Here is an 18,238-nt window from a genome sequence, read left to right on the forward strand (position 1 = left end):
CATTGAAACCCTTGCTGAAACAGAGCTTTCCCCCCTCCATTTTAGAAGGAGTTTCCATGCAAACTCTTTTCTGATTCTGGAGCAAGGCAGACTCCTACTTGTGGGAAGGCTCAGGGTGGCAGGAGATGATATAGTGTTTATTAATATCCTTCCTAACTTGCGCCAGCAAGTTCCTTTACTTAGCAGAGTGCATTGCCCCTTTACACAGCAGAAAACTAGTTGCAAACTCGCTTGTGTTTCTTAAGACAATACACAATTCAGTCTGGCTTGTCTGGATTGAAATGTCTTCTAATATTTTCCTGGTAAGACCCCTTGAATTCCTCCTAAAAGAATAAAGACACCACAGTCTTATTCATAAGCAATAAAAATAAAGTTTACTCACAATCAGGCAAAGCACAGTGTGATCCCTGAAGGCAGGCTTTAGGCTTAAAGTTACAAATATATAAAAACAGGTTTACCCCATAAGGGAGATGACCTGGGGGACTGCTTGGCTCACAGCCAGCAGTTCAGTCCAGGAAGTTCGTAGGATGAAAGGAAGATGGAAAAGAGAGAGAGAGAGAGGCAGCATGCCTTGTCCTTTCACCAGGTCTGGAAAGGTCACGCCCACCCACTAGTCATATGCAAGGAAGGAAGCTCCAGGCCAGGAGGAACAGGAAGTTTCAACTGGCTGTACCAAACATTCCCTTGCATGTCCACTCTAGGAAAACAAGGAATGTTGTATTTGACTGCTCCCAGTGGAAAACATTCCACACCACTGCCCATGCGCTGATGGCTGGTGGGAGTGCACCTTGTTCCAGCAAATGAGCAAGAGGCCCCACTTTAAGCTCCTTATTGCTCCTTTCAAGCCATGTGGGTACCTGCCCCCATACACATAATCACATCGGATGTCAAATTCTGCCACCTGATGCTTTGCAGCCACATTGGGGAGCTTGGACTCTAAGGCCAGCATCAGCAAGGGCTCCCCGAAGTCTCCATAATGTTATATGTGCATTAATACATGTGTTTAAGAGAGATGCAAAGGAGCTGAAACCTGCTGCAAAGTCTACAGAATTTGGATCTATGAACAGAATAACAGAGAATTCCTGTGCATATTTAATTCAGGGAAGAAGAAGAAGAATGCAAGGAGTAAGTTACTTTAAACTTCCAAATCTTCGGTGGCGGTGGCGGTGGCGGTGTAGCAGCGAGAATAAATTGCAAATAATTCTGGATGCATTCCACATCCATGCTGAGAAAGGTCAGCCTTTAGCCCCTTCCGTTTCCAAGGAATAGCTGCCGTTTGGCATCCCTTGGGGTACAACATTGTCCTCACGCTCTTCTTCTTCTATTTCTTGGTAAACTTGATAAAACAGGATTCCTATAGCTGTGGGAGAGAGAGAAATGTTCGTCAGAATGTCAGGGGGGAAAGGAAAAAATTTCCTCCAGTTCCAAAGTTCAGGCTGTAAGCATTTATCCTTATGCCACCGAAATAGCCCTAGGGATGTAAGAAGGCGCCATTTTCCTTCCACATTGCATTCATTGCATGCGGTACACTTCCTTCTCTGCTGCAGTTCATCTCCCACCAGAAACTATTTTATTCAGTGTGCCCAGTGTGTGACGAAATGCAGTAACTTACATAATATACATATTTGACTATGCCATCATCGGGGGACTGAAAGCTACAGTAGCAGCAAATACAAAATGAACTCCAGGGACTGATTCCCGTTCCAGACATAGGGTGAGTAAGAGAAGCTCACAAGGTCTGGTTCTGTTTCCATTTTTGTCACAATTCTCTAACCACCCTGAATAACCCCTGCATGCAAGAGAGAGGTGTCACTTGACTAGGCGGAACCCCCAAATTTGCAAAAGCTCAAGCGGTAACGGCATCCTGGGAATGTCTATTTTTTCCTTGCAACCAACAAGAAGGCCCTCTCAAGAGATGCCACCGCCTCCAGAAAGAAGCCATGGTCTCCATGCCCCTTGCAAGAGATGCAAGTCTAAGTCCCACCCCCCACCCCCCAATAGCTCTATCTTTGTTTAACTCACCGGCAAGGAAGAAAAGCGGAAAGCAAGACCAAGCCATGATGAAAGACCACCCACGGTATTTCACAGGAACTTGTGGAGTGTATTTCCCAGTATATACAGACATTCCTATCAACGTAGCGACCACTAGGAAGGAGTAAATAGAGGAGTATTCATAATACCCCTTAGTTTACACAGTTGCCCTGCCCCACTCCGTCCCTGTCAGGAAATGCTGACCATTGCCCCGTGTGGCGAGCTGCATCACTGCAGTTTCTCAGTACAGCAGCTGCTGGGCTGACGCCTTCCAAGATGGCTACCGATTCCTCCTGGGAAGGAAAGAGTATAAGGAGGCTAAGGGACTCTGCATGAGTGACCAAGTTCTACCTGAGATCTGGTCTTGCTCTTGGGGCTTGATTTCTAATCTGACGCCTCCTGAATCCAGCCTCGTCCTCTGGTCCTCATTGCTTTTTTGGTTCCTCCTGACTCACTACAGACTGCTGCCCTGTTGTCCTGTCCAGTCAACCAGTGATGCAGATATAGGGGAAGTTGGACATTCCAACTGTCATTTGTGGATAAACCAGAAAGGCTTGTTACCAGAAACTTGGGGAAGGTCCGCACAGGTACACATGGTCAGAGGTGGCACACTTCAGAGGTTTGCTTTTAAAGCAGGCAAGTGCCCAAATGACCTGTCCCAAGAGGAACCTCAACCTGCCCTGGTTTTGCACAAGTCATGGTCCTGGGTGAACCTTTCGGCTGAAAGCAGGAAGTCCAGTGACTCTCACCAAGACACAAAAAGACATCTCCCACTGGAAGTGATGGAGTCCAAGCTGATGATCAGATAAGGCAACTCATGAGATTGAAGCATTGGGATCCTCTTAGAAGTGGCTGTATTCTTTGGGCAGGAGGGGCACGATGGCATTGTTCTGAGAGTTATTCTTGGTTGCCAGCAGCAGCCACACTTGGGTGTGTGCACAGTGGTGGGGCTGCTGCCCCCACCTTGCCATCTTCTTACCCTGCTCTTCCCCATCCCCATCCCAACAATGGGAGCTGCTTGAAGGGAGTCAAGGCCAAAGCAACCAACTATGCAGAAGCGCCGCAAATAATCTTATATGGTGGATGAATACTTTGGACCTACAGGAGCCTATAATCATTTCTTCCCTTTTTTAATGGAACAGGGTGGTTGGTATTCAACTAACATTTATTCAGAGCAGAGCCATAGAAATTACTGGACCTATTTAAAGAAATATTACAGTACGATGAATGCGCAAGCGGGATTTGAACTATGAGCATCAGAAGGAATTAGAGATTATTGTATGATTGTTATAAGAGAGGGAAGACAGGGTGCAGCAAGGGGGAGTAATTAAAAAAAAACACCATGGGAAATAGGGTGGGAAGTCAACCAAGCAAAAGAAAAAAATATGCGTTGGAATGTGTATGTGAAATTTTTGAAAATGTATTAAATGTAACTAGAAAGATAACTAAAAAATGAAATTAATGGACCTAGGTTAGTCTGTTATTTATTTATTTCTTCAAATTTGTACACTGCTTTGTTGTTGTTTTAAAAAAGTGGTTTACAACTCGGAGTTAATTTTAATGGGTCTGCTCTTGAGTAAAGGTTTGTTGAATACAACCCACAACGATTCTCACATAATACCCCCAAGTTGTTCCACTATCAATCGGGACATTACTGTTTGTGCCAATCTTCAGAGTGTAATTAGTGCTTTAAAAAAGAAGAAAAAGAAGAGCAATAATAAGCAGGCACCACAGACTAGGAGATTATGCATTAGGGGGTTTTGGGGGGATTTTTGCAAGCCTTATCAGATTAGGAAAACTTGTTGGAGCCATCCTCCACCCCCAGCATGGCAGACGTATACAACTTGCAATGCTAACATTAAGTATGTAAGAAGAGCCCGCTGGATCTGACCGATGACCCAACGGCTAAGGGAGCTGGGCATGTTTAGCCTGGAGAAGAGGAGGTTAAGGGGTGATATGATAGCCATGTTCAAATATATAAAAGGATGTCACATAGAGGAGGGAGAAAGGTTGTTTTCTGCTGCTCCAGAGAAGCGGACACGGAGCAGTGGATCCAAACTACAAGAAAGAAGATTCCACCTAAACATTAGGAAGAACTTCCTGACAGTAAGAGCTGTTCGACAGTGGAATTTTCTGCCAAGGAGTGTGGTGGAGTCTCCTTCTTTGGAGGTCTTTAAGCAGAGGCTTGACAACCATATGTCAGGAGTGCTCTGATGGTGTTTCCTGCTTGGCAGGGGGTTGGACTCGATGGCCCTTGTGGTCTCTTCCAACTCTATGATTCTATGATTCTATGATTCTATGATTCTATGATTCTATGATTCTATGATTCTATGATTCTATGATTCTATGATTCTATGATTCTATGATTCAATTCAGCACCCTGTTCTCATCATGGCCAACCAGATGACAAAACCTACAAATAGGATGTGAGATCAAATAGGCACTTCCATGGTTGCCAGCAACTGGTGTTCAGAAGGAGGTCACCTCCAACAGTGGAGGTACTGTTCAGGCCCACCTAGAAGCTTCCTGAGCGTGACGGGTCAGGAAAGTCAACCCTGAACTGGGCAGAAGGGGACATTCAGTGACTGAAATACCTGGCACGGCGCCATGTTTGTCCATTAACTTGTTCACCGTCTTGCTTTTCTTGCAGATGGAGAGGCACATGAAAGCAACAACCAGAATGGCTCCATCGGTTGCCCCAAGCCCAAGGAATCCTATGACAAAGAGATCGTACACTGCAAAAGAGAAACACCAGCAATCATTGTCATCATGTGGCACCAATGCTCTGGAATTTCTTGGGAGGGGGAGTTTTTGTCCTTCCCTTTTGCAAGGTTAATTTATGAGTCTGGTATGCTACAGCATCATGTACATTTAAAGCACTTTAACTGTTGTGGCTTCCCCCTGCCCCAAAGAATCCTGGGAACTGTAGTTTGTTAAAGGTAAAGGTACCCCTGCCCGTAGAGGCCAGTCGTGTCCGACTCTAGGGTTGCGCGCTCATCTCGCTCAAGAGGCCGGGAGCCGGCGCCGTCCGAAGACACTTCCAGGTCACGTGGCCAGCGTGACGAAGCTACAGCTGGCGAGCCAACACCAGCGCCGCACACGGAAACGACGTTTACCTTCCCGCTATAAAGCGGTACCTATTTATCTACTTGCACTTTAGGGGTGCTTTCGAACTGCTAGGCGGGCAGGAGCTGGGACCGACCGACAGGAGCTCACCCCGCCGCAGGGATTCGAACCGTCGACCTTACGATCAGCAAGTCCTAGGCACTGAGGTTTTGCCCACAGCGCCACCCGCGTTCCTGTAGTTTGTTACGAGTGCTTTAAATGTATGGTGTGGGTGTGACTACCTTTCATCTCCAGAGTCAGTTGCTTCCAGGCATTGCCTCTCCCCTTATACCGAGGACTGAGCATGTGCAAAGCCCACTCAACACCCCTTCGCACTTCCTGAAATTAGCCACAGGTTTAGATTTATTTCACATGAAAAAGTGAGGTTCTGCGTTAGCTCAAACCCAGGAAGAAGAAACAGGAGGAGAAGGCTAGAAATTGCTGGTGTGCATTTGAGAGGAGCTTTATATGCAGGAATTATTAGCAAAGGGCACTCTGTTTGACATGGAGATGAGATATACAGTGGTACCTCTGGACATACACACCTCCGGTCAGTGGCGTAGCGTGGGTTGTCAGCACCCGGGGCAAGGCAAGTAATTTGCGACCCCTAACCCGTGGATTTGCGCCCCCTAACCCGTGGATTTGCACCCCCTAACCCTAACCCCCAGATGTTGCGCCCGGTGCGGCCAGCCCCCCCTGCACCCCCCACGCTACACCACTGCCTCCGGTTGTGTATCCTTCAGGATGCGAATGTGGTAAACCCAGAAGTATTTTTCTGGGTTTCTCCACATGCACAGAAGCGCCCTACGCACCATGCGCAGAAGCAGCACCTCCAGTTGCGGATTCCTCGGGATCCAACTGGAGCTCCGAAACGGATCCCATGCACAACCGGAGCGACCATTGTAAATAATAATAATAATAATAATAATAATAATAATAATAATAATAATAATAATAATAATAAATTATTTGTAACCCGCCCATCTGGCTGGGTTTCCCCAGCCGCTCTGGGCAGCTTCCAACAAAGATTAAAAATACATTAAAATGTCACACATTAAAAACTTCCCTGAACAGGGATATAAGATAAGATCTAGCTCTAGCTGGTGTTAAAAAACAAAGGAGCAGCAACTGGCAAGAAGAAGAAGAAAAGTTGGCAAACCCATACCCTCCAAGTGTCCCCATTTTCCAAAAATAGTAATCCGATTTACAGAAGCCATCCTAGTTTCTAATTTGATCCCGGAATGTCCTGCTTTTCTTTGGACGTCCCTATTTTAATCGGATAAATGTTGGAGGGTATGGAGTTATGCGACACCCCACCCGCACCCCCCAAGCCAAGAAGATAAGTAACTATACAACCTATAGAAGACTTCTGAAGGCAGCCCTGTATAGGGAAGATTTTTTAAAAATATTTAATGTTTTATTATGTTTTTATGTATGTTGGAAGCCACCCAGAGTGGCTGGGGCAACCCAGGTGGGTGGATAATTATTATTATTATTATTATTATTATTATTATTATTATTATTATTATTATTAAATAGGGCATCCCTATTTTCATCGGAGAAACGTTGGAGTTCATGCCGCCCTAGATGGGGGCATTTCATCCAAGGTGTTTGGAGTGATTGTCACCAACCAGCCACTTACCCCAGCCTCGCTCCAGGGATACGCAGGTTGATAGGAAACACTGCTTTAAGAGGTCTTCATAAGCAGGTCCGAAAATGGAAGGCCAAACAACCCAGGGCCCAGTAAACATAGCAGTAAGTAGCATTGCCGTGCTGAGTGTTAGAAGACCCAGGCAGCCAAATCTGAGAAAAGGGACTTGCCACATTGCCGGCGGTCTCCTTAAGCTGGATCTTTAGGCGGAAGAACTGCAAAACTAGTCAAAGCTCTTCGGTGCTAGGAACACCGCAGGCAAGAGGGAGGAAAAGGACCAGGAAGCAGCAAATATATTAATAACAGGGAATATCCCTGGTGTGTGTGGTGCAAGCTGTCATTAGCTGCGTACAAAGTGCAAAGTTTTTCAAAGTCAGACATACGTACAGTCGGCCCATATGGTGCAAAGGGAAGTCATTGGAACGATATGAAATGGGACTTTCCTTCGTGTTCCCTCCTCCTTTCCTTAAACCACTGTGTTGGTAGCAGGGCAGACATCATCATCATCATAAATTATTAAACATGTGTCAGGGGTACAGGGACAGAGGCACAGGGAAGGCAGGAAATGGAGAGCGATGGAGAGGAATCCCAGGACAGCGAGGAAGAGGATAGCAATGACGCAAGGGATTCCATGAGTCTCTCCAGCGAATCAGAGGATTCCCAGAAGGGGGCGCCTGTGGTAAGGGCAAGGGGAGCCCCAGGGGAAAAGTGCCAGGAGCGGGGGGCCAGCAGGGGACCCCAAAGCGGCAGCTGGGAATCAGGGCCAGCCTCTCCACCAGAGCGCAGCGAAGGGGGGGGGGAGGTTCCAGTGTGTCAGAGGGAGCAGCTCCGGTGACAGAGAAAGGGGAGGGATCAGAGCAAGCCGTTCTCCCGGAAGAGGAGGAGGGCAGTGAGGGGAGTAGCATAACTGTCAAAAGGAAGGTCAGAGGTTGGGCGGGCGCGCCAAGTTCAAATGAGGAGGCGCGCGGAAGAACAGGGAGCCCGGAGGAGGAGCCAGGACCCAAAGCCCGCAGGAGGGGGGAGGAGCAGTCTGGAGATTCCGCTTCAGGAGAATCCAGGAGGGGAGGAACCCCGGTGGGCAGAAAGACCCTGCAGAAAAGGAAAGAGAGAAAAAGGTGGAGCAGCGTTAGCTTATTAAACTGGTGTAGGGGAGGGACCGATTCAGAGGGGACTTCTAACGTCTAAGGCTAAGAGACGCGGGGCTGCACGCCTCGGTTGTGGAACCAATAATGAACTGCAATAAACGTCCTTGTATATAAGAAGAACTTGGCGTTGGTCTTTTGTGAGCTGAGACCTGAGGCAGCCCTGACAACATGATTAACCTCCAGTCCATGAGATAAATTAGACCCGGCAGGAGTGCTAAACACGACCCACAAGGCTGTTTTCTACAAGCCGCCCCCAGCTGCCCCACATCTGTCAGGTCTGGGGCATATAAAAGCATGGCTATAAAGGAACAGCACTGACAGAGATCCCCACTGGGATTAGCTGTGCTAGGGAACACCATAGTACAGCTCGGGAGAGAGGCTTGCAGTCAGCTTCAACCACCTGATTGATGCTAAGAGTGAGCCCCTTCGCAGTTTCCACCTGGTATCGTGATATTGGCCACTAGATAGGCAGGTGATCTGGCTCCCACCTGTCAAAGCAGCCAGCCAGGGATGGGAAGCTCGGGATCCAGCCAGAAAGGTTTCCCCACCCCTCATCAGATCTTTATAGCAGAAGGCATCTTGCCAACAAAACGGGCTCCAAGCCGTTTGGCAGCAGGGTTCACAGCCCTTGGATTGCCTAATGTACGGCTCTTGCTTTCTGGCAGGTGTTATGACCTATTTCATGGTTACGCCACCCAGTCAGCTTGATACATCACACAAGGGAGAGAGAAGCTGGGAAGCCATTGGCCCCACCTGCACACACCTGTCGCTGCAGCCTCTCACGTGTTGGGGGTTGAAAGTCTCCAGCAAAGAGCTGAGCCTTGTTGATAAGACTCTCCACATGGAAGGTTGAGAACTGAGTGCTGCTGGGTGTGACACATTTTCTCAGGCTGGCATTAGCAGCTGTCAATTTCTTGTTGACCTTTCACTCATTTATGAAATGGTGTTCCAAGCTGACAAGTACCATTGTTCCCTTAGGCCCTTATCTTTTCATTAGACAAATGATGCATACCCTTCAACCATCCCAATTTCTCCGGGACACTCCCAGAATTACAGAAGCCATCCCAGCTTCTGATTCGATCAAGGAATGTCATGATTTACCCCTCTAACACAGCCACCGCTGAGCACTTGTCCTGAGCTTCTCAATGGCTGCTGTCGCCGGCCTCCTCCAGAACCCTCCTCTTGAATCCACTAGTGCTCATCCCTGGAATATCTAAAGTTATAATAAATATTCTGTCTGAGCATGTGCAGAGTGTGTTCTTCTTACCACTGACGGGTCATTCTCTGGGATCAGAAGGAAGGGCTTGTCGCACTGTGTTAGGGTCTAGCCTCTGCCCTTCCTAAGCTTGGAGCAAATCCACTGTGAAGGGTAGTAGGAGATGGGTCAATGGGTATGGTAAATTCAGCAACTTCTCTTTCAAGTCTGTTTCTGAAATTCTTTTGTAATAAGACAGCTGCTTTGAGATCTTGTACTGAATGTCCTGGAAGACTGAAGTGTTCTCCCACTGGTTTCTCTGTCTTGTATTTCCTGATGTCAGATTTATGTCCATTTATCCTTTGGCGTAGGGTTTCGCCTGTTTGTCCAATATAGAGAGCTGAAGGGCACTGCTGGCATTTGATGGCATACACAAAGTTGCTGAATTACAAGTTATTACCAAACTGAAAACTATGGAGAGACCTGGTCTGAATAGAGACATTAGATTCTTGTCTCATTATACATGCTAAAGCTATTTTTGGTCATCTGCATACTATCTCTTGCTTTTTCCCCTGTAGGACTAATTGCAGTCATTAACAGTCGTCAACAGTAGTAGATAGGTAGCCGTGTTGGTCTGCCATAGTCAAAATAAAAAAAATTCCTTCCAGTAGCACCTTAAAGACCAACTAAGTTAGTTCTTGGTATGAGCTTTCGTGTGCATGCACACTTCTTCAGATACACTGAAACAGAAGTTGCCAGATCCTTCTATATATTGAGAAGGTGGGGAGGGGTATTACTCAGAAGGGTGGTGGGAATGGGAGATAGGCAGATAGCTGAGAGAGCCTGTTGACGACTCTTAACGACTGTAATAGGTCTTACAGGAAAAGGCAAGGAGTGAGAAGGTGAGAAATGGTTTAGTCATGTATAGTGAGATAAGAATCCAATGTCTTTGTTCAGCCCAGGTCTTTCCATGGTTTTAAGTTTGGTAATGAGTTGTAATTCAGCAGCTTCTCTTTCCAGTCTATTTCTGAAATTCCTTTGTAGTAAAACAGCTACTTTGAGATCTTGTATAGAATGTCCTGGGAGATTGAAGTGTTCTCCTACTGGTTTCTCTGTTTTGTGATTCCTGTCGTCAACAGGTTTCATTTTGTGATTCCTGTCGTCAATCATACCCATTGAGTCAATCACCCATCTCCTACTACCCTTCTGAGAAATACCCCACCCCACCCTCCCACTATATACAAGGGTCTGGTGACTTCTGTTTCAGTGTATCTGAAGAAGTGTGCATGCACACGAAAGCTTATACCCAGAACAAACTTATTGTATGGATTTGATTTATTGGCTTCAATTTTTTTTTAAAGAACACCATGAAAGAAAAGTGAGGAGGAGGGCTTGAAGCTGCCCCACTCACAGTGAGCGCTTTCAACAGTAAATTGAGCAAGTTTACACAGCTCATCTGGTCATTGCCCTCCTCACTGTGGTGAGATATATTGTATTTCTATTTACAATGTAGTGGCTATTTCTCCACTTGCATCTATAGAACACCAGTGCAGTTGCCCCATATTACTTCTGGAACAGTATCAACGTGGTGCAGAGATTGCAATCGTACCACCACTTGCGGTGGGGCTGCCCAACCATCAGGCGTCAGTGGCTCCAACCCCCAAGGCAGGTCGCTAGGAACAGATAAGACAATGAAAAGTTCTTATCAATTGCTTTTTATTCAATATTCACAGAGAGAGGATTGGAAATGCTGCCTCTTGGAATAATGGTGTTGTCCTGGGTAAATCTCCCCTCCCCTTCTCTCCCACTTCCTCATTTGTCATCCTTTCTACCGGTGGCACTGAGGGCCCTCTGTCTTTGAGCTCTTTGCTCTCCTACTTTTAAGGCTCGCCGGGTTCTGGGAGATGGTGGGTCTGGAATGCTTTCTAGTGATAACATGTCAACCAACTGCTCCGGCTCTGTCTCCTCCTCGTCTCCCATTATTTCCCAACTTTCCCCCTCATCTTCCTCTGAGCTGTGACCTCCCTCAATCCCCTGTTGTAATTCTGAACTGTCTTCTTCTCTGGAAGGGTCAGGCTGGGGAGGCGGTCTCCACCATTCCTCCTCTACCCAGTCCCTGACATCAAAATACATTTTTTTTGAGGGGGGGGGAATATACTCAGAATTTTCTCATATTTCATGAGAAGAAATTGATTTACCCCACAGTTGTGTTCATTGTCAATTTCTGAAGGTCCAATAAGTCCATTAAAAGAAGAGAACTCCTGAAATTTTGCTTGTTGCAGCAAGGCTATCCATTGCCAAAACGTGTTGAAATCAACAGGATTTGGGAGTAGACCTGTGGTATAGAAATGTATGGAAGCTGGCTATAGCTTAGAAAATTACCGATAATGTCATAGTGCTGAAAGGAAAACGGGAAAATGAATCCTTTTATTCCATCTGGTGGCCACTTATTTTATATATGAACCAAAAGGGTCTACGTGGAAGATATTTCATCAGCCTCATTACTACAAATCTTGTTGTCGCGACCGTTGGTAATTGCTGATACTTCAGTTGGAGGAGATGACTTCTGGAAGATGGAGGTATCCACACGACCCTGACCGAACAACAAGGAAGAAACCCGAAGGAAAGCTAAAAGAGGAACAAATATTATAGAGACATGAAAACTAGTCACTGGCGAGATTATGTTATGCTTAGTTATCTAGCTACATTTTGTTGCACATTTATGAAAACCAATTAAAATTACTTTAAAAATGAAAGCATTTATTATTATTTATTAGATTTCTTACACTCCTTTTTACCATACCTTCCACCTCCCTTGCCATATGTTCACGCATGCAATTTTTATACAAATCTGGGCCATATTTTATTCCTTTTTTGGAAGTGCAGACTCTCTCTCTTCCCTCCCCCAAGCAGTTATTGGGGGCTATTGAATCTGGGACATTTTGCATACTACACAGCAGGTGTTTCACCGCTGATCTCTCTTCCATTCCTCTAACAGAAAAGAAATTGGCAGCCTCATCCACAGCATATTTACTCCAAAGTAAGCCCAGTTGATGTCAAGTGATATGCTTACCACCATAATCTGTTTCTATCTTTCCCTGTGCTGCCTTTTCCATGACTCCACATAACAAGCAAATAAGAGAACCAAGTTTGTTTATAGCTGAAGTAGCCATTGTAGTGCCACCCAGAGGATTTGGACTACAACTCCCATCAGACCCAGGCATCATGCCAGACCATCAGGGATTATGGGAGTTGAAGTCCGCAACCTATGGAGGCCTCCATGTTGATTCCTCCAGGATATAGCGATTGAGCATCCCAGGAAACAATAGCAGATGCAATGATGGGGGGAGGAACTCTTGTTATCAGAATGGAAGCAAACCTCAGTCTCCTGGATATTTCTGCTAGTCGCACTCACCAGCAACAAGGTAGAGGGAGAAGCTACACCAGGCCAAGATGAAGGACCACCCACGGTATTCCAGAGGTGTACTCCGAGTGTATTTCCCTGTGTACACACTCATTCCAATCAACGTAGTAACCACTAGGAATGAGCAAACGGAAGCATGTCAATGGTGACTCTTTCCAGAGCCAGCAGTCAGATGCACTGTTATCTACCACACCCCCACTACCTCACCCTGTTGAGCCAATCTCACCTGAAAAGCTGGGTAGAAATATTTAGCAGACTCCTATAAACTTTTCTGCTTAAGGAAGCCTCTCCAGGCATGTCGATGTACATTTTGATCTGTGGTTCTAGCTTAGAAGGTATTCTTATGGCTGTTGATGTTATTCACTTGGGTCTTTTGATCAATTTGTTTTTAACAGTGTAACTGAGCTATACTGAGCCTGGTGGGCTCTTCGTAGAATTGCCGAGTTGGAAAGGAGCCCAAGAGCCATTTAGTCCAAACTCCTGCAATGCAGGAATCTCAACTAAAGCCATCCAAGCTCTGCTTAAAATCCTCCAGGGAATAAGAGTCCACAGCTTCCCAAGGGAGGCCGTTCCACTGTCGAACACCTGTTACTGTCCCCCCAAAAATTTTAATTAGTGAAACTAGAAGATACTTGACTTCCCAAATGCAAAACATAGCCAATCTTGAAATACCAAAACAATGAAGGGCTTTCACTTTGGCCCATTGTCAGGCTCTCCCTTCAGCAATTCAGGAAGGCCACTATAGGAAGATAACTTATGAGGAGAGGAAATGTCCATGTGGCTCTGGGCAGCAGGAAACAACGGAGCATGCCCTTCTTAATTGCCAGTATTATATAGACATTCAAACTAGGTTTATCCAACCCATTTTATATAAATTTCCTGGGCATTCAGAACAACACAACATCTCCCTATTACTACAGGACAAGACCCTAGAAGTCACATTGTGCTGGTCCTGGGGGCTACCAAGAGGCGAGGTCCGAGTCCAGTCCGAAGTCAATGGTGTGGTATGGAGGCTGTCCATCAAAACTGAAGCAGGGTCCAAGGCAGGGAGTCGGGTGGGGTCAGGAACTCTGGCAGAAGAGCAGGACAGGGTGCAGGCAGGAACAGACTAGCGACCACGTTGCTCCCGCAACCTGGGACTGGGCTGACTGCCTTTTATCTGCCCCGAGGCAGAGGGCGGCCCCAGTCCTCAGGTGACTCGCCTCTGCTGGCCTGGAGGCGAGCACTCCTCCAGCGGAAACGTAGTTCCCTCTGCCTCTTTGCCCTGAGCCTCTGTAGCTCAGGAGAGGCTGGAGGGTTACCAGACCCAGAGGCAACCTCCTCTTCCCCTGGCGGGGCTGAGAGTGGGGCACCTGCAGGCAATGGGCCCTCCATCACCTCAGGGGCCAGAGCAGACTCAGCTGGTGCCTGCACCTGAGGATCCAGCACAGGTGAGGACCCTTCAGGCTCAGGCCCCAGCCCCGGCTCAGCTGGTTCTGGAGGCGGGGAATCCTGCGCAGGCTGGGATCCCTCAGGTTCAGCATCCAAGTCCGAATCCCAGGCCATCACACACATATTTAGTCACCAGATTTTGTGCTGCCATGATAGATAAACTTTATTCACATTAGCCAACGGCCATAGCAACATAAAACAAGCAATTTATACAATTAAAAAGACAACAATTGGTAAAATGGCAATCAAATGACCATGATTATCGTTCAGATAGTAGTCCTTAATCTCATTGCACCCTCGATAAACCTAGCAACCTTTGCTGTTGTCTGATCATTTTGATCTGATGAAAGAAAGAACAATGTGGCTGCAGATGGGCAGCCTGGGATGGTAAGTAAGAGTGGGGTGATGATCTCATTCCTCAGATCTTTATAAAGGGGGCAGGACAGGAGAACATGAGCCACTGTTTCCAGATTGCCATGATAGATATCTGACAAAGAATGGTCTATGCTACAACTCAGTCCTAAACTGAAGGCCCATATTGTTCTTCTGAAGCCCACCCATATAGCTGTGTTGACTGATCTTTTAATTTTTCTTATCAGTTTTTACTCACTCATTATCTATGCTTAATTAAGTATTCTATGTATATGTTTAAATCTATGTATGGTTCTTGCTCCCATTTATTTAATAATTATTTGCTTAGATTCATACTGTTATGCTATTTATTTAGATGTTTTGCTTATGCTGGTCTATGACCGTAATAAAGTAAATTCATTCATTCACTCTTACTGTCAGAAAGTTCTTCCTGGTGTTTACCTAGAATCTCCTCTCTTGTAACTTGAAGCCATTGGTTTGGGTCCTGCCCTCCAGTGCAGGGCAAAACAGGAACAATTTTATGGATCTGGTTTGAGCTTAGTGGCTCTTAAGTATCATATTCTTGATACTTAAAGACCCATGGCTATATTAAAAGAATCGGAGTAGTTGGAGAGGGGGGTGTTCTGTATCTGCAATACCTGACAGGAAAGTTGAGTTGAAGGTAGCTCTTCGTATCTGCTCCTTCTTTCCACACACCCACAAGAATGGTGAAAGAAGGTTGCACAAGAATCCAGAAAATGTTCCCACGTTCAGGAATCCTAAAACAAACACTTTGTACGCTGCAAAAGAGAAGCAACAGTGAATTAGTAACACTGGAAAATCAGTTATTCTTGCCTTCTACCATTACCCCCTGTGTAGAGAAATCTCTGTATATGGATATGTATTTGGTATTGTTATAACTTTTGTTGTTGTTTAGTTGTTTAGTCGTGTCCAACTCTTCAGGACTCAATGGACCAGAGCACGCCAGGCACTCCTGTTTTCCACTGCCTCCCGCAGTTTCGTCAGATTCATGTTGGTAGTTTCGAGAACACTGTCCAACCATCTCGTCCTCTGTCGTCCCCTTCTCCTTGTGCCGTCAATCTTTCCCAACATCAGGGTCTTTCCCAGGGAGTCTTCTCTTCTCATGATGTGGCCAAAGTATTGGAGCCTCAGCTTCAGGATCTGTCCTTCCAGTGAGCACTCAGGGCTGATTTCCTTAAGAATGGATAGGTTTGATCTTCTTGTAGTCCATGGGACTCTCAAGAGTCTCCTCCAGCACCATAATTCAAAATAATAATTTATACCCCACAGATCTGGCTGGGTTTCCCCACGGGATGGGAACCCATGGCTCTCCAGATGTTGATGTGCCACAACTCTCATCATCCCTGATGATGGCCATGCTGGCTGGAGTCCACAACATCTGGAGGGCCAGAGGCTCGCCACATGTGAGTTAACAACATGTGAGTTAATAAGCATTATGGACTCTGGATGCATATAGATTAAGCTGCTGTCAAAAGCACAGGAACAGTATCTGGTACAGGGATGGAGGTGGCAGTGTGGCAGGTGGGCGAGGTGGCTGCCACCTCTTGGCTTCTGCACCCAAGGTGGACACCTTGCCTTGCCTCATCAGTGAGCCAGCCCTGATCTGGTAACAACACCCCACCCACATCCGTCGAGAGTTTAGCATACTGGCCACCAAAGAAAGACTCACCCCAATCTCGATTCAGGCTCATACATTGCTCTGCTACACAGAAGTTCCAGAGCCCTTCGTAGTAATAGCCGAATGGAGTGGGCTGAATAATCCAGTTAGTGGTACACACAGAAGCAATAAGCATTGTGGAGCCAAGTAAGAAGCAGCCCAGACTGCCGAGCAGGAGAAGGATCTGCCACATTGCTGGAGGTCTCTGGAAGCTGAGCTGAGCTCTGGAGAAAAGCTCTTCGATGCAAATGCATCATTACAGATGGACCACACCCCTTGCGAACAAGCAGCCATTACCTTGGTGCAAAGTGCAAGTTTTTCATTAACCAGACTAAGGAGAAATGGCAAAGTGGGTATGCAATGTGAAATTCTGCATGATGTCAGAATCAGGCCTTTAGTGAGTGGTCCCATACCCTTTGGAATCAGAGAGACACCTTCTCTATTGCCCTTTCAGCAAACTTCTCTTTCAGCAAGCTTTCGAAAAGGAGACATTTATTTCTGTTTGTTTCTTTCTGGGTGTTGATTGATGTACGTGCCACTGTTGTTTTAAACTATTTTTATATACATATTTAACATATTTATATACATATTTACATATTTAACTGTTTTATGTAGGCTTTATTATACTGTAAGTGGCTTGCAGGTGCCCGATAGGAAGTGATTCGAAAATGGAATGAATAAGCATGAGAGTTATTCCCATCTGTGGGGGAAGGGATTGGAAAACAGCGTCACAAAATTCAGAGACACGTGAATTTTAGAGGACAGCGACATATATTTATTATTTATCTGTTAGAACAGATGTACCCCTCAAAAAGGCTCGCAGAGTGGCTTACGTACTATCGATTAAAACAAGATAGTTACAGTCTAAGCTCCAGCCTCCCACCCAAAAACGCCAGGGCACACAAGGAGAACGGAACAGGGAGGGAAGAGGAAAAAGTCAAACCCAGGTACTAATTTCTAAACAGCTGCTCTTATAATCCCCAGCTGGCACAGTTCAGGGGTAAGGAGGTACCTGATGCAGCTGGTCTTTCAGCAAAGCTGATGGAAGGAGCTCTGCTTCCTGCTTCTTCCACTGGGGCAGCCTGATGGAAAGGAGGCCTGATGGAGCTGGATGGAAGGTGCGAATCAGGGAAGCTCGCATGAAAGTGTGAACCAAACCATATTACTGTCCCGTACCTACATGTCACTCAAAACTAAAGCCCCAACGCTCTTCTCCAAAGGGTTTTGCTTCTGACATATTGTTGTGCATGTCTTCCCTGACTGCATTTCGGCCCATCCTGAAGCCGTTGCAGTGCAAAAGGCTTTCTCCAGAGAAAGGCCCAGTCTCCATTGTACATTTAAAGCAGTGTCATAACACTTTACACAGTCAGGGCTTCTTCCAGATAATTCTGGTATCTCTGCTTTGTTAAGGGTTCTGAGAGTAGTTAGGAGACCTATATTATTCCACTGACAGAGCTACAATTTGCAGAGTCCACTGGGAAGAGGGAACCTTGGAGCTGAAATCCACCGCCCCTTTTCTCTTTTGTTGTTCATGTTGTTATTCCATTAAAAGGTACCTTAAGTAATTTCTGTATATAAATGGGATATATCGACTTGATCTTATTGTGAACCCTCCCCACCCTATGGCCTGTGCAAAGGGTGGGCATATTAGATCAGATAAATAAACAAACAAGCAAACACATTATATTTTTAATGCTTACACTACAAGCCATCATCAGGCTCTGCTGCAAAATGTGGAGTAGAAAGACCTTAAATGAAATAATTCAGTTTATTTTTCACAGTGTTTTAATTAACGCAAACATGTGTGCTAGTAGCGCAGCTGTCCTGGAAGGCACAAATAATCGAAAGGGACTCAATGTGCGTACACCATACTCTCCAAAATATAATGGTAGAGGATTCCCAGTGGCTTTATTCCACCTTGGAAACAGCACCGAGTAATTTGGAATGCCACAAATCTCCAGGGAAATTCAGACGCAGATGCTGTATTTGTAGTCCATGCTGTGAGAGGTCAGGTTTTCTGCCTTATTCCCTCTTGCAGAGTTCAAAGACGTTCACGCTAAGTTTCCAACAGAGTTTGCTGCAAGGCTCTCTTCTTGTTCTTCAGTTCCCTGCAACTTCTGGTACAACACTGTCATGATTGCTGTGGGATAGAAAGAGAGGACAAATGAACAAAGAGAAGCAGAATCCAAGGGAGATTGGACACTGT

General features: G+C 46.0%; 1 protein-coding gene across 1 annotated transcript; it reads right to left on the minus strand.

Annotated features, from left to right (window-relative positions):
- Window positions 1–10,591: 10,591 nt before the first annotated feature.
- Window positions 10,592–16,310, minus strand: LOC308590155 (lens fiber membrane intrinsic protein-like). The gene is made up of 4 exons (XM_081199917.1): window positions 16,045–16,310; window positions 14,993–15,133; window positions 12,543–12,665; window positions 10,592–11,755 (listed from the first exon to the last, which is right to left on the minus strand). The coding sequence occupies exons 1-4, from the start codon at window positions 16,223–16,225 to the stop codon at window positions 11,601–11,603; spliced, it is 600 nt and encodes a 199-aa protein (XP_081056043.1). The 5' UTR covers window positions 16,226–16,310; the 3' UTR covers window positions 10,592–11,600.
- Window positions 16,311–18,238: the final 1,928 nt, after the last annotated feature.

This window comes from Podarcis bocagei, assembly GCF_964188305.1.
Source record: "Podarcis bocagei genome assembly, chromosome: 7".
Taxonomy (NCBI): Eukaryota; Metazoa; Chordata; class Lepidosauria; order Squamata; family Lacertidae; genus Podarcis; species Podarcis bocagei.

Excerpts from the sequence above, each read along its gene's own strand:
- LOC308590155 (XM_081199917.1), bottom strand. The coding sequence starts at position 16,225 with ATGTGGCAGATCCTTCTCCTGCTCGGCAGTCTGGGCTGCTTCTTACTT. Across the intron at positions 15,134-16,044 it reads GAGCCTGAATCGAGATTGGG|CGTACAAAGTGTTTGTTTTA; the intron begins GTGAGTCTTTCT and ends TCTCTTTTGCAG. Across the intron at positions 11,756-12,542 it reads CTCCCTCTACCTTGTTGCTG|CTTTCCTTCGGGTTTCTTCC; the intron begins GTGAGTGCGACT and ends TTCCTCTTTTAG.